General features: G+C 42.5%; 1 protein-coding gene and 1 pseudogene across 1 annotated transcript in view; one reads left to right on the top strand and one right to left on the bottom strand.

Annotated features, from left to right (window-relative positions):
* The first annotated feature begins 2,329 nt into the window (after positions 1–2,329).
* The window catches only part of HSPA4 (heat shock protein family A (Hsp70) member 4), a 47,384-nt gene continuing 33,156 nt past the window's right edge, over positions 2,330–16,557 (top strand). Inside the window, exons 1-2 of the mRNA XM_036070329.2 lie at positions 2,330–2,714; positions 15,226–15,283. Of these exons, the coding sequence (XP_035926222.2) occupies positions 2,608–2,714; positions 15,226–15,283 (165 nt within the window). The 5' untranslated portion in view covers positions 2,330–2,607. The remainder of the gene's footprint in view (positions 2,715–15,225; positions 15,284–16,557) is intronic.
* LOC118521639 (uncharacterized) lies at positions 10,841–11,667 on the bottom strand (annotated as a pseudogene).

The raw sequence follows: 16,557 nt of genomic DNA, 5'->3' as shown, positions 1-16,557 counted from the left end.
ACATTTGTACTGTTGTGTGATCACCAGTACTATCCACCTCCAGAACTTTTTCATCATCCCAAACTTAAACTTTGTGCCCTTTAAACAGTAACTCTTTATTCCCCTTCTCCCAAGCCCTTGCTAACCACTATTTTATTTTCTGTCTCTATGAATTTGCCTATTCTGATTTCTGTGTCTCTCCCAATTGGATGGGGGCCGCCAAATGTGGGGCAACCCTATTGGGTGGAGGCCCGTGGTGAAAGAATTCACCCAAGGCAGAACAAGGGAGATAGAAATTTATTGAAAACACCACAATGAAATGTGGGCAGGACAGCAAAACAGAGACTTTCTGCCCCAAGGCAGTTCTTGGGGGGGTTGTAGTTAAAGAGGGAACGTGAGAGAGTATGGGAACACATGGATTTTTCCTTTTTTGGTACCTGTGTCTGGGTGTAAGTAACCCATTGGTCAGCTAGGGCTTATGGCTATTTTGAGGTGGGTCACCTAATGGGCCTGTTTGTATCAGCCAGAGGGTTGGGGGTCACTGCAGGCCCTTCTACCTTATTCAGGTTTCCATAGTTCAAGTTGGTTGCTAAAAGTGTCCTCTAAAGTTTCCTCAAATAAATTGAATCATACAAGATTTGTCCTTTCGTGTCTGACTTCTTTCATCCACGTTGTAACATGTGTTAAGAGTTTTGTTCCTTCTTAAGGCTGAATAATATTCCATTGCATGTATATACCATTTACCATGTTAAAAATCCATTCATGCATCAGTGATTATTTGGGTTGTTTTCACCTTTTGGCTATTGTCAATAATGCTGTGAACAGGGTTGCAGTGTATCTGTTCATCCCTGTTCTCTTTGTTCAAAGGCCTTTTCTTGCTGCCTCCACTCCTATTACCTACCTCCCTCAACCTCCTACCCTAGGTAGCACTCAGTACTTGCTTTTGAAGACAAAGTACGTTTGGTTTAGCCAAAATGTAACAACTGTGTAGTAATTTGCAAGTGTAAAGGCAAACAATCTGGCCTTTGGGCATTGCTCCAGGAGATTGAGGTATGTGTGTGTGTGTGGGGGGGGGGGGGGGAGGAATGCAGATTTGAGAAAATGCACTTCCTTCTCAGCTCATTCATTAAATGATCCAATTGTTCTACCCTTGAGGTAGAGATCTTTAACTCAGTCTACGTTCCAGCAATACAGAAATTCTCAGCAACTCAGACTAGCTCTCTATTGCCTTTTTTTTTTTTTTGTTCACAACCTGAAAACAGACTTTTGCTTTTCTGGAAAGCCCTCCTCGTCTCCCCCATTTTGTGCGTAAACTGGGATTCCTTTTGCTTTTTTAGCTATCCTCGTGACCGGTGGGATTCAGGTGTGGGGGGGTTGAAGCTTATACACTTATACCCTTAAAAAAATAAAGTCACAAAATAAATATGTAGGACAAAAAAAAAAATCACAAAAATTACTGGAGACTTGGGAGATCCAGATCCCCCTACTGAGACCACTTCAATTTATCAGAAATTCTTATTATATAAAGATGCTTTCCGATGGCAAGCTGGCTTCCTGCTTGCTCCTGGAACACTCCGGAAGTGAGGGGCCCTGAAGTTTAAGGTTCATTAGCCTCGAGTAAGCCTGTCACTTACTGGCCGGTCTGAACCGACCTAGGTAGCGTGTCATCCATCCGTGTCTCTTGCGTTCAGCTCAGGACAGGTGCTTGGAACGTGTTGGGGATTTCAAGGTTTAAGTCACGTTGGCCCCTCCGTCGGCTCTAAGGACGCGAGCGGCTTAGAGAACGGTGAGGCAAGGCTGAGTGAAAAAAACCACGGCGGCGGGACTGAGACGATTCCTGCCCTCAGCCGGAGAGGGCGCTGTCTTGGACTTCGAGAGAGCCCCTACCTAAGGCCCTCCTCAGGGCCACATTCCAAGGGCGGCCTTGTCCTCTACCCGCGGACCTACCCTAGGGACCAGAGGCTCTCTGGACTTGGAAGATTAGCTCGCGCTTCCATTTTGGAAGCGCAACACAAAGTGGGGCGCGAGAGGTCCCATCACCGGAAGTTTCTTTGATAAAGAAAACCGGCGGAAGTAGGCCAACGGCGCCTCTTCAGTATTTTGCCTCCAGCCGGCTGGGCTACTTTCTTCTGGAAGGGGAGGGGCCCCACTGCTTTTTGCCGCCGTGGGGAGTCGCTGCAGCAGGTTCTGTGCGCAGGCTCAATTGGCCTCCCAACCATCTTTCAGCCGCGGGGTCCCTTCCGAGGTTTTCTTGCCTGGACGTGACGTACTCTTGTCGTAATTGGGGGCGGAACCTCAGAGGGAAAAGCGTCTGAGCCGGGGTCTCGCGAGAACATTCCTTTCCTTCGCAGCGCTACAGCTTTACTCTCGTCGCGACGAGATCTTTCGAGATCTTCTCCGCCCCCGCTACCGGTGCCCCATCTGCGGCCGCTGAGCCGGAGCCGGCCTGAGCAGCGCTCTCCGCTGCCGCTCCCTTCTCAGGGACTTCCCGCGAGGACTCCCTCACGTCCCCCGCTAGCCCCGGCCCCCCGGTCCACGCGGCCCGCACTCTGCGCGCCAGCCCCGCCGGGGTCCGTGTCCTGTTTCGCCGGCCGGACCTGGGCTCGAGCCCGAACTGTAGCCGGCGCCATGTCGGTGGTGGGCATAGACCTGGGCTTCCAGAGCTGCTACGTCGCTGTGGCCCGCGCCGGCGGCATCGAGACGATCGCTAATGAGTACAGCGACCGCTGCACGCCGTGAGTGTGGGCTAGTCTGGCCGCGTGCACGGGGGGGTGGGGAGGTAGCGCTTGCTCTGGTCTGCGACCCTCGCGGCTTGGGGAACGCGAACCGGGGAGTCACCTCGGTTGCGAACCGAGGGTCCGGTGGGTAGACCCCCCGCTGGGTGTCAGGTCACTAGTGGCCGCGACTCGCCGTGAGGGTCTGCGCCAGCGGCGAGGCCTTTTCCCACTGGCCTGCCGGTTGAGTGAAGGCTCTGAGCTGGTACTCGTATCAGCGGAGGGCATGGGTAGGAGCTGGAGGGAAGGCAGGCCTGGGATGTATAGTGGACCGAGTTCTTTTAGAGGGCAGAGTCCAGGCCCAGGGCGTACTGCCGTTTTTTCAGCCTACCACAGAGTTCGGAGCTTTGCACACAGTAGGCGCCTAATAAAAGTTAGTTGAATTAAATGGGTTCTGGCGTTTGCCGGCGGTCTGAAGATGGAGCGGCCAGAATCCCACGTGAGTGGGGGCGGGGCAGCACCCGGAAGAGAGGGAGCCGGAGCACCAGAGGCTCGGGCTCCGCATGGAAGGCACAGCTACCAGGAAAGTACTTAATAAAGTCAGTGTCTTGATACGTTTGCGTTCACGTTGGTTTTTCACATCGTTTCAGTATGCTGAACTATTTTGGGTCATTCTCTCCTTTCATTCTCTGCGCGTCTATACCAAACAGCGTTCCACTTTCACAGTTAATACATTCCAACCAGGGTGTTGGCCGCAATTGTTAATGAATGACTCAGGGGCTCACTTTGACTTCTAGAACCTATAGTAAGTTAAGGGAGCAGTATAGACAGAGCTCTAAAAAATCATGACTCACTTAGGTCTTTCCTTGGGTAAAGAGTCTTCCTTTTGACTATAGAAGTACTTTTCAATCCATTATCCTCTTTTGGGGCAAAATGTTTTAAGAAGCTTATTATTTTCTAGGTTCTCTTATTATTTGACACGTGGCTCTTCAAGGGCTTCTGTTCCAAGGCCCATTTTTTCCCCCTAACTTTGGTCACCCTTCCCGCAGTTGGGTAGCCAAACAAGATTGCTCCCTCCGGTGATCTTTGCTGCCCAGAGACTCAAAACATTTCCCTTCCACTTGTAAAATTTCTGCCCCTTGTTTTAGACCTAGACCAGGCGCTTCCCTGAAAATCCATCTCAGATCCTAAAACGTGGTTTGATGTCCCTTTCTCAATTAGGTTATAGTTTCGCTGAGAGAATTCACAGAATGTACAGTTAACCCATTTAAATCGTAGAGTTCGATTGTTCTTAGCGTAGTCACAAAGCTGCAACTATGCCCCACAATCAATTTAAAAACATTTTCCTCAGTCCAAAAGAAATCCTGTACTCATTAGCTGTCACACCCAGTCCCCCCTCTATTTATAGTTTTTAATAGTGGGTTTTATGTTCTAATTTGTAATTCCAGAGAAGGTATTGTATACTGAGCTTTTTTTTAATCATTGAAGTTTGTTTTGAGTATTTAAGCATTAATTTTCCATTTGATATCGTCTTCCTCTCCAGATTCAAGTTTTCTTCATTTGTAAAGATAGTCTTTCCCAAGAAGTCAAAAAGGGTGGTGCACTGAGTCAGGCATTTAACTTTTGGTCCTTTTCCTGCCTAGATTTGAACATAATTTCCATCCAAAGGGAATAGAATTCCCAATATTGGAACTAACAGTGTTCCTGTCTTTTCTTTCTGTTAATGTTCCATTTTTTTTTTTTAGACAACAGTTTTACCATGAATTCCATAAAAAAAAGTTTAATCTTTTCAAATTGGAATTAAATTTGCCTGAATGACTAGGTGATGGGTGACCAGATACATTACATAATTGTGATAAGACAGTACTATTTAAATACTTTAAGGAAATTTTTTTTTTTTTTAAAGATTTTATTTATTTATTTGAGAGAGCGAGAATGAGAGAGAGAGAGAGCATATGAGAGGGAGGAGGGTCAGAGGGAGAAGGAGACTCCCCGCTGAGCAGGAAGCCCGATGCGGGACTCGATCCCGGGACTCCAGGATCATGACCTGAGCCGAAGGCAGTCGCTTAACCAACTGAGCCACCCAGGCGCCCAATACTTAAGGAATTTTATGTTTTCTCCATGTTTTATATTTTCCAGGAACTTCTAGGGATACCATACATTGAAGTAATTTTTGAACTATGATTTTGATTAGCTTAAATTTCTTTCTTGGAGTTCCTAAGTAGGAGATGGGAATGGAAAGGTTGATTTTTGTAGTAGTTATGGAATAGTGGATTTTTGTTTCAGGTACACAGAGACTATGATGGGGGTTTGCTTTAGTGTCATAGTGCAAATGAGATTTAGTTTCTGGAGGGTTGGCTGTGATGGAAGTATCTCATTTCACATTGTGGCTGTAACAGTACTTGGATTCACTTTTTGAGGATCTGGTTGACTCTTGTCCAGAAGAGACTCTTACTTTTCACCAAATATAGGCTTGCTTTATTTTAGCAACTACTGAGTGCCTCCAATACGCCAGCCATTGTGCAAAGCGCTGGAGGTACTCTGAACAAATAAGCAAGATCCTGCCATCATGGAATGGGTAGTGGACAAAAGCCAGATGCTAAACAAACATGTAATTACTAACTGGTTAAGGTCCGGATGGGATAGTACAGAATACGATGGCCGGGGAACTAATTTAAATTAGATGTACGATGGAGATGAAAGGTGCTCTTAAAGAATTGCGATTTAAGTTGAGACCTGGAGGATGAGTAGAAATTTACATGGAGGTGGTGGGTGGGTCTAAGGAAGAGCTGGTTAAGGCAGAAGGAACAGCAAGTGAGGAAGAGTGAGGCATTCAGAAGAGCTTGGCACACTTGGCTGCCTGAGAAGATCATAACTACTTTTGAGCCACTTGAAAGAATGGTGTGAGATGGATTGGAGAGGAGTTAGCAGGACTTCGTAAATTATGTTAAGGATTTTTATTTAGGTGCAATGGGAGTTGATCCAGTGTAAATTTTAAAAATACGGTTTGTCTTTTTTCGTGGAGAATGGATTTATCTGAGAAGGGGAAGAGAAGAAGCAGGGTGTTACTTAGGTTATGGCAGTATTTAGTCCACGTGGGAGTTGGTGGTGTTCTCTACTAGTGTAGTAGCACGGGAGGGAAGTGTGGGCGGCTTTGAGATAAACTTTGGAGGTTTAATTTAGGAGCATCCATGTTGACGAATTTGATCATAGGCTTTGGAATAAGATGAGAAACCTATTTTTAGTGGGATTATTACAGTAGAAAGGGTACAGCCTTAAAGCTTTGGAATGAAAATGTTAATGGAGTGCCAAACATTACTGAAGAATTGGGCCATACTTTCCAAAAAGAACAATTTATAGGGTAGAAATGAATTATTTAAATAATTTGTGTGTGAATTGTTTATATTACTATTTTCATGGACTTAGGTCCTAATAAAACAGTATATTAGGAATTTGAAGAGATGAAATTGTCTATTAGCTGCCCTTGAGAGAGCGAAAGCTGAAAGTACGTACTTTCTGGTTAACTGGAAGATTAACATCTGATACCTAACTTGTGCAAGAAAAGTATTCCTATGAAATAAATGTTTTTACATGTTGTGTAGAGCTAAGTACAGCAGTAGGATCTTGAGTCTTTTGGATTCAAAGAAAAGGAAAATTGATTTGTTAACTAAAGTTCAAATTGCTTACACCATTTTCCTTCATATGTCTAATTGTAGAAGTTATGAAAGTAGTTCCTTAGAATCATTTAAGAGCTAAAATACAATCTTGTATACAAAATTTGTGGACTAATCGACAGGAACTTGTTGATAGGTTCTCAATTGGGTTTCCTAAATTAAAACATTTTTTTTCTTGACTTAACAAGATATTTGTTTGTTGTAACAATAAAAACACTAAAGTGCTGAGGTTTCTTGTCCTCATAATTTGCTGTTTGCTGTGTATGCTTGTGTACCTTTTTCCAGACTTCTACAAATACACATTGTGGGGGGTGGGTATGTTTAAACAAATAGGATCATACTATATTTTGTAAATTTTCTTTAACATATACTTTAGACTTCTTTCAGAGTCAGTAAATAATGAACCTACCTTCTTAAATATGTAATATTCTTTATTATGGCTGAAACTTTTTTTTTTCCCCAAACAGGTTATTTCTAACTTTTGTAATTACAAATAGTTAATTGAACAGTAGTCTTTTACACTTGGATTTACTTGTTAATATTTTTATTTCTGTTGGATAGAGTTCCAGACGTGAATTTGCCAGGGCAAAGAATATACAGTTGACCCTGTATATCAGTGTGGGGGTTAGGGGCACTGACTTATGTGCGGTTGAAAACCTGTGTATAAAAACTTTTGAGTCTCCAAAAAATTCAACCACTAGTAGCCTCCTGTTGACCAGAAGCCTTACTGATAATGTAAATGGTCGATTGACACATATTCTGTATATGTATTCTGTACTGTATTCTTAAGGTAGAGAAAAAATGTTATTAAAATCATAAGAGGAAATACATTTATACTACTGTTTTGTATTGAAAAATCAATGCATAAGTGGACCCACACATCTCGAACCTGTATTGTTCAAGGGTCAACTCTATGTTCTTAAAGTATTGTTGCCAGGATACTTTATACAAATTTAAGGGGTTAATTTATAACAGGAAGATAAGTGATTCACTGGGCATTGTGAAGATTATAATGGGCTAGAACTATATAAAGTGTTTAAGATAAAGCCGGACACTAAGTAGATATTGCCCAAGTATTTTCTAGTATTGCTGTTACTACCTAAAAAATACAAATTTTTTTTTATTAATCCTCCTCATTAATGGACTGTATGTTGGGATAATAAAAATAAAATTATTGAACTTTGCCTGAAGGGTTCATAATTTATAGCTTTTAATATGCAGATCTTGGGGCCCCTGGGTGGCTCAGTCTATTAAGTGGCTGCCTTCGGTTTGGGTCATGATCCCGGGGTCCTGGGATCAAGTCCCGCGTCGGGTTCCCTGCTCGGCGGGGAGTCTGCTTCTCCCTCCCGCTCTGCCTGCTGCTCTGCCTACTTGTGTGCTCTCTCTCTCTGTCAAATAAATAAATAAAATGTTTAAAAAAATATGCAAATCTTATTGATTGGAGAATTTGCTGTGCTTTAGGAACTGTGTATCATTAAGTGTGAGTTGTTCGGTCTGTTTGATGTCAGTTTTTTGGGGTACTTTCTAGTTCAGGGCTAAGGCAGTAAGAGGATAACTCTGACTAATGTAATTTTTTCCATGCCAGTTTTGCTTAAATCTTTTATTTGATAGTCTCAATATTATTGTGCTTTTTATTATTAAAAAGCATTTATTTGATAGTCTTAATATTATTGTAGCTTTTATTATTGTGGGTTCTCTGATAAACTCATTTTCTTATATAGGTTAAGAAAGAGAATTAGAGCAGCAGCTGTTCTAAATATCCCGAGAGCAGTTCTACACATTCTTATAAACATGAAACTGTGCCTTTTAAGGATCTGTGTTCATTGCAGCTGTTCGTAACATCCTCTTAGAATGTGCATAAATATTTGGTCAGTAGTATCTCTTACCCATGAAAGGGAGAACAGTGTTATTCTCTGGCCTAAAAAGATGATGATTTCTATGGCTTAACGATTAGAACAGGGGAGTATTGAACTTAATTTGAATTAACTTCCTGTAATGCCAACCTGTATTTGGGAGTGGAGGACAAGTAATGCCAGTCAGTTAGCAAGTGTCTGTTTTTAGCAGCATTGACTTGGAATTGTGTGGCATAGAGAGGAAGTGTAAGATAAAGATTCCCGCTTTCTAGAGATGTAACCATTCTATTTAGAAATATGAATGATATAAAGTAGTGGTAAATAGAATAAGAACAGTCATGGATGGGTTATTAAGTACAGACTTAAAGTGTCAGTGCAGAGGAGAGGTTACATCTGTGGGGGGTGGAGTGACGAGGAAAGGCAGGGGTGGGACTTGAGCACATAGGATTAAAATACATGGATGAAAAGTTTGGGATGGTCTAAATGAAGGTATAGAAGTAGGAATGAATCTAATTGGTTTGCCAGGCAGTACAAAAATAGGTATATATGGGATTTGGAGTCCAGTAGTCCTGATTTTGAATCTTGGATGCTTATATTTACCAGTTATGTTTCTGGATGCATTAACTTGACTTGAATCAGATTTTCATGTATAAAATTGGACAGTAATAGTTCTTTTCTCTGAGTATTTGGGAAAATCAAGTGTAGGTTGCTAAGCACACTGCCCAGCATATGGGAGCTGGACCTGCTTGGTTGAAGAGAGGCTTCCTGCCATAGATAACGATTGGATGCATGCTATGTGCAAATTTTGGAAGTTGCTGGTGAGTGGGGAGTAGTAGGTAAGTTTCTTTTTAATATCTTGTTCCATCCTGGTTCCATGTAAAAATCCTAGTGGAATAATTCAGCCTCTGAAGATTTTCCAGATCGTATGTTGAGGAGAGACAAACTGAATTGAGGGTATTTAGCTTATTATTTTTTTTTAGGATTTATTGTATTTATTAGAATTGCATAGGAGTATTTACTTAAATGCTGATGGTGGCCATCCATGGTGGGGGTGGTGGTTGTGGAATTACAGATGTTTTTTTTCTTTGTCATACTTCTTGTTTTCTAATTTTTTGCATAGAGCTTATACTAACTAGAAAGCACTGGACTAGGTTCTAAAACGGGCTCTAATATTTGACTTCATCTTTTGGCTTTTCTTCACATTTAAATGTTAGGTTTCTTTGCGTAAGCTTTTATTTTTAAAAACCCTTCAATTTGTGCTGTTTGACATGTTGACCCTCATTCAGTTCTTTGTGAATGAAAGTAGGACTTTTTATTCCTCATGGGTAGATGATTTTGAAGATGACTGACTAGGTTTTAATGGATAGCTTGAGAAGGTGAAGCAGAACTTTCATAGCAAACTAGTTGGTATATTTTTATATGAAACTCAAACGAGGGCTTCAGTGGAGCAATAATAATGACTACTATTTTACTATTTATGATACGCCAGTCTCTGATACAAACCCTTTAAAAGGGGATCAACACAGGGGCACCTGGGTGGCTCAGTTGGTTAAGTGTCCAACTCTTGGTTTCGCCTCAGGTCATGATGTCAGGTCTGAGCTATAATTTGAACTTTTCTTTAGCTTTTCAAGATGTACAAAGCAATTCCTACTGCTGCGTCGGGCTCAGTGCTGGGTGTGGAACCTGCTTAAGATTCTCTCTCCTTCTCCCTCGACCCCTACCCCGCTCTAAAAAAAAAAAAAAAGTTGATCAACACATATAATTTTTACAGCAGGTATATGAGGTAGGTGCTGTAATTTCCCCCATTTTATTTATTTTTATTTTTTCCCGATCTGCATTCAAATCCCTGGTTTATTCAACACAGTCCTTTTAGTCTGCACCAACAAAGTATAAACATAACAGTGCCTAAAATGCTAGAAGTTTATAAAACTCAAAACAAACAATTGATAGTACTGACTGTACAATAAAAGCCAAAAAAGCAGTGTTCATGTTGCCAAGGTAACCTGCAAGACCCCCGTGAATAACAGCTGCAACAGAGGGGTCCGTGATGACCCTGCAGAGCTAGCTCTCAACTTGCTCGCCAGTTTTAGAGAGAAAGGGAGACCTGGGATGTGGTTGTGTGTGCATGAGTACGTGTAAAAATAGAACCATTTTCGGTAACTAACATGGGGTGTTTGATCCTAGAGGTTGGAAGAGGATGGGGGCAGGGGAGCAGGGCCAGGCTAGCAGGAACAGCAGTTGCATTTTCCTGAGACACTCTCAGGAAAAGACCAACAGGCAAGGCCATGATCAGGCCACCAGACTAGTCCTCAGTCATTTGTGGAAATGAAAGTCATACTCGCAGGCTGGGGCCACACTGCTACCCTGTTTGTCCCTGCTGGCTTTGCTACCAAATTGACTCTCTCAGAAACTGAAAATGTGGGAGCTTTCCAGCCAGAAAACTGGAGAGCATCTTTATAGGCGCAACCCCAACCCAGTAACACTCCTGCAGCCGGAACTTTGCTCTCAGAGAGTATGTCTCAGTTACTCTCTTCAAAGCCTTTCCCGAGTGAGGAATTTGTTTCTCACCAATCCTCCTTTGGCTAGAAAAGTGACCGAAGTGAAGTGGATGCGATAGAAGTTACAGGGCACAGAGCTTCCGTGGCTGTGTTAATTGGGAGGAATTGCAGCTGCAGTGGCTACTGTGGCCGCAGCAGCCAGGGGGACTGCCCCTCAGGGAACTCAGTCTCATCCGCGGGGGTGACTGGTGCCACGGGGGGGGGGGTGGTGGTGGCAGCATTTTCCCAGGAGGGCTAAATTGCCTGGGGGGCGGCGTAGGCCTGGGAGCCAGCACAGTGCTGGTAGTGACCTCCTGGCCATCGATTTGTCCTCTGTCCATGTCCTTCAGCACCTTGTCGGCTTCATCTGGATCGTCTGACTCCATGTGTGCTTAGCCTTTAGAAAGATGGGGGGACATCCTTTTAAAGGCATGTCAATCCTATTAATTTTCCCAGAGGTGGAGAATATCTATCTCCCTGATGTGGTACCTGCCCACGTTCTTAGTGAGCCTCCGAATGTACACCTTGGCTGGTTTAGGGGAAGGACTTTTCATCTCTTTTGGGTGGTTTGGATTTGGAGCTGGAACGCCAGCTGTTGTCATGCCAGCACCCAGAGGTACTGGTTGAGCTAGAGGAGCTGCTGGAGTTGGAGCTGTAGGACATGCTGGAACTCCCCCAGCGGCTGCACACAGAAGAGGAGCTTGAGGCACTGCTCAGGCCTGTGCTGGTGCTGGAGGTAGAGCTGGACCGGGACCTGGTGCTGCTGCCATCCCTGCTAGGGCTCTGCTGCTTCCGAGTTTTATCCCTGTCGCCATACTTCCCGCTCCACTCCTTGGGGGCCCCTTTCTCTTTAGCATGATCCTTGGACTTCTCATCAGAGTGATCTTGTGTTGGTAGGAGAAGGAACCATCTTCCCACCACCGTGGCCTTCTCCCGCTCTCCTCCGCTGCTGAGGCCAGTGCCCTAATTTTCCCCATTTTAGAGTTGAGCAGATAGAATTTCAGAGAGATTAAGCAACAGAGAATTCACATAGCTAGAAAGGCAGAGAAGGGATTTGGACAGACTCATACTGATTCTACAGTCTGAGCTCTTTTTACTGCACATGTATTCAAATCAGTAAAGTTGATGGCCAAGTGGAAATGCTAAGGATTTCTTTCTTCAGCACAATAGGCATACTGTTACGGAATTTTTTTAGAATGTGAGAGTTGCGGGGCGCCTGGGTGGCTCAGAAGGTTAAGCATCTGCCTTCGGCTCAGGTCATGATCCCAGGGTCCTGGGATCGAGCCCCACATCGGGCTCCTGGCTCAGCAAGGAGCCTGCTTCTCCCTCTCCCTCTGCCTCTCTCCCTGCTCATGCTCTCTCTCTCTCTCTCTATCTCTGTGTCTCAGATGAATAAATAAAATCTTTAAAAAAAAAAAAAGTGAGAGTTGCTTTGTGGTGATAGGATATTGATGTTTTCTTATGACAGGGTAAGGAAGGTGTGGCCCTTCCCCATACTTTGTAGGAGTTGGGCCTTGTCTGCAGCCTTGTCTGCCCGCTATATCGGGTGCTGAAGATGGACATTCCAGTAGTGATGCGCGATTATTTCGTAAGAAGTGGCCACTGTAGTGTGTGTGTATATGAGCCAACAAAAGGATGAGTACCGTTGACTCTTGAACAATTTTGGGGTTATGGGTGACAATCTCCTGCGTAGTCGAAAATCCACGTATAACTTGACTAACCAAAAACTTAACTACCGTAGTGTACTGTTGACTGGCAGCCTTACTGATAACAGAAACAGTTGATTAACACATTTTGTATGTTACACGTATTATATAGTATATTCTTATAATAAAGTAAGCTAGAGAAAAAATGTTATTAAAATAATAAGGAAGAGAAAGTACATTTACAATACCATATCACAAATATCCATGTTATAAGTGGACCCCCACAGTTCAAATCAGTGTTGTTCAAGGGTCACTTATAATTTGAACTGAGACAAACTTTATTTAGCTTTTCAAGATGTACAAAGCAATTCTTATTACTGTTAAGGCAGATGTAGACTTTAAAACTAAGTAAAAATGTTACCAGACTTCAAGGGAGAATATTACCTAGAGCCACTCTGTACAATAGAACATTCATTGAGATGGAGGCATTCTGTATCCAATTCTAGTAAGTTTTAAGAGATAAAAATGATTTGAGTTTTACTTGAGGGCCATTGGGAAGGCCTCACAAAGTGGGTAATACTGCTGGAGAATGAGTGAGATATAGAAGGACCAGAGCATTTCAGGTGGCAAAGTGGTCTGAGCAAAGCAGGAAGATGGGATGACTAACTTGTGTTGGTTCACTGTGCCTGAGATGCAGGTGGAAAGTATGGTTGGGATTGAGATGGTACAAGGCCTTAGGTTCCACAGTAAAGCATCTGGGCTTTGTTGGTTACTGGTTTTGTTTGAAAGGTAATTACAAGTAAGACCGCTTCAGAGTTACTGGGTAGAATAGAAAATTAACCTTCCACAGGACATATAATAAGCTTGGGAACATTAGTGTTTTTTATTGTTAGAGCCAGCAGTTGTTTTGATGAGATGAAGGTTTGAAGAAGGGGCTGCAGGATACAATGGAAGATAAATAACGTTGCCTTGTAATTATGTTGGGATTGAGGTGTTGGTGGGATCTGGTGGCTTTTAGAAAAGATGTGAGTTTACCAATCGTTAGGCTTAGGCTAGAAGGCCTTTTTGGAATGGAGAGGGTGAAAGGAGTGGGTAAGATTGTCTTTGGCAGTTTCCTAAAGGGCAGTATGAGCTTTGATAGGAGAGACATTTACTTGGTATTGAGGATATTTAAAAAAAATATTAGTGAGTAGGGGTATATATATATGCAGAAAGGCTAAGCTTGACCACCTGTGTTTCTCAGGGGCTACCTCCAGCACAATTTGGGCCTGTAGAGTTTAGGGGTCAGAGCAAATCTAACGAGATCCCAGGCTGCGCCATATTTATACAGTGCAAAGCTACTTGCAGCTGCTCTGGGAGATTGGCTCACAGGGGTTCTTACCCTTTTGGGTGGAAAGGGTCACTGAGGCACAGAGAGGCCTAGCATTCTGGCAGATTGCACAGGGCTAGTAAGTTTATTTAAATAAAATAATTCTCAGTAGATCATCTAATGTAGTCAGATTTGGGCCAAAGCATTATGGCTCCAGAGCTTACTACTCTAAATTGGAAGAACTAGGGATCTAGGGCAGATAGAAAGGGCCAAAGCTAGAGTGTAAAGTATGGGGAAATGGTCTAGAGTCTTGACTCCACTGCTTCCAGATTCTGAGACGCTGGATAAATTTACTTACTAAAACCTTTTTGGACTCAGTTTTTTTTCCTATAAAAGAGGGATAAGATGGGGTGCTTTTGAAGATTTAATGAGATAATACACATAGCAATTTGTGCAGTCATTGTTATTAAAGTAGGAAGAAGAGAAGGTTTTACTGGATTCAGGAGAAAATAGACTGTTTAGGATTTAGTTTTGTCTTTTAGGATATTTTGGGTTCTTTGGGGTGAATTTGATCTTTAGCTTGAAAGAAAGCAGCCACTGGAAAGGGAGGTGATAAATACATGGGAGTAGAGGGAATGTGGGGCAGGGCTCCAGAGGGATTAATTAGAATGAAAAACCTATGGGGAAGCATAGGGGCCATGCTAGTAAAAGTATCAATTCCAATATAACTGACTTTTTAAGCTTAAAAATGGTGTTTTAAAGTAGCTGTACCTGTGAGCAGGTTTCAGTTTTGCTTTCTAAAAAGAAGCTGCAAGTACATCAAACTAGCAGGCAGTGTATGAATTGGTGATTTGGAAGAATGTGTTCATAAGTGGGAATGAAGTTCATTGTCAGAAATTTTGAGTCCTTGCGGTGCCTGGCTGGCTCCACTGGGAGGAGCATGCGAGTCTTCTTGATTTTGGGGTTGTGAGTTTGAGCCCTAGGTTGGGTGTAGAGATTACTAAAAAAAATGAAATTAAAAAAAGAAATTGTGAGTCCTTGGAAGCTAGTTCTGGAAAATTTTTTACTAATATATAGTAGGACAAGAGTTCTCATAGTTTATTCTCTAGGTCAAGTTATAAGCTGTTTGAAAAAGCAAGAACATTTTATTGATGTATTGGTAAGAGGGTACGTTACTTTGTATTGGGATTTTGAGCACTAGACTTGAAGAATAAGAGAATAGTGGAGATTGGCTAGATCACCTCTCTGTAGTATTCTAGACGGATGGTTAACACATCAGACTTGTACTTCAACATCTAATTGACAGGACTCCCATTTTTCTAAGAGGCCAGCCATTCTCATGGACAGTTTTACTCAGCGGAGAGAACAAAATCATAGACTTCCTGTGTGCTTTTACAATATGTGGCTTTTTAGCTAAGACTCAGAAAAGTTCCTTGCTGTGGCGATGTAATCCTGTTGGATGTAATGTTGCAGTAAGGTTTGATGCTTAAATGTGTTTTTTTTTTCCCCCTAGGGCTTGCATTTCTTTTGGTCCTAAGAATCGTTCAATTGGAGCAGCAGCTAAAAGCCAGGTAGAGTTTTGTGTTTTTTTCCTAAAATGATTTATTTCTCTGCTTTGTCCATCTTTCCCTTCAACTATTTCAGTGCCCATTATGTGCCTAATACGGCAGTCCCTGCCTGATCCCTAGTCTTGTGTGCTTGAGTGAGAAGCAAATAGCTTTTTAAAATAGCATGAGCAGGGGCCCCTGGGTGGCTTAGTTGGTTAAGCTTCTGACTCTTGATCTAGCTCAGATCTTGATCTCAGGGTTGTGAGTTCAAACCCCACATTGGGCTCCACGCTGGGTGTGGACCCTACTTAAAAAAAAAGATAAAATAGCATGAACAGTATAATTTATTTAATGCAAACTATTGGGATGTATTTTGTCCAGATCTTGTTTAAGCAAGGCTTGCTTATTCCTCTATATTTTATATGTTCCTTAAAGTCTGTCTCTTGGGGTTTTCATCTTAGGCATACTTAGAGTCACTGTTGTTTGTAGATTTGATCTTGTTAATCAAGGTTCTCAAGAAAGCGTACTCGTAGAAGCAGACTTGACATTTATGTGTTTACTTTATAAAACAGGAACCTAACATTATTTGTTGGTTTCTAAGTAACCAGAGCAGCAGAACCCCAAGAGTTCTTTTGCTTTGAGTGTCTGAGGTTGCTGTAAAATTAAGGAGTTGCATATTTGACCTTTTTATGGTTCAGCCTGGAGCACCATATAGAATGAATAACTGTTTTTCTGGACTAGGCGGGGCCTACGATATAAAAGTCCAGGGGTGCCTGGCTGACGCAATTGGAAGAGCATGTGACTCTTGATCTTGGGGTTATGAGTTTGATCCCCATGTTGGGTGTAGAGATTGCTAAAAAAAAATAAAAAGCCTAAGAAAATGGTGCTTAGCCCATTGATTTTTAATTACTTTGGGTGTTTTGTTTTATAATCTTATTTTCAAAAAGTCAAAGATTCGTTAGGAAGCAGTAGATAGCAAGTACAGAGCTAGTTTGAAATGTCTTCTAAAATTGCAGTGAGTTCTTCTCTTTTTAAACTTGCTTTCATTATTGAGAATAGTTATTGTACTAAACCGGCTGCCTAGTTCTAGGATAACATAGTTATTGTGGTACTGAGTTTCTGCTTGGCAGCCTTCTGAAGTAGGGCCCGATTTTGGGGGCCTAACATTGTTTTATGAAAGACTTCTGTGTGCTTTATAACACAGCTGATGCAGAGGAGCTCTGCAGTTCTTACAAAAGTAAAAGAAATTTGGAAGTTACATGTGCTGCCTTTATCCAAACATCACTGTTAGTATCTTA

This window comes from Halichoerus grypus, chromosome 2 (genome assembly GCF_964656455.1).
Source record: "Halichoerus grypus chromosome 2, mHalGry1.hap1.1, whole genome shotgun sequence".
Lineage (NCBI taxonomy): Eukaryota > Metazoa > Chordata > Mammalia > Carnivora > Phocidae > Halichoerus > Halichoerus grypus.
Note: the sequence above shows the minus strand (reverse complement) of the source record. Positions and strands in the feature narration are given on the sequence as shown.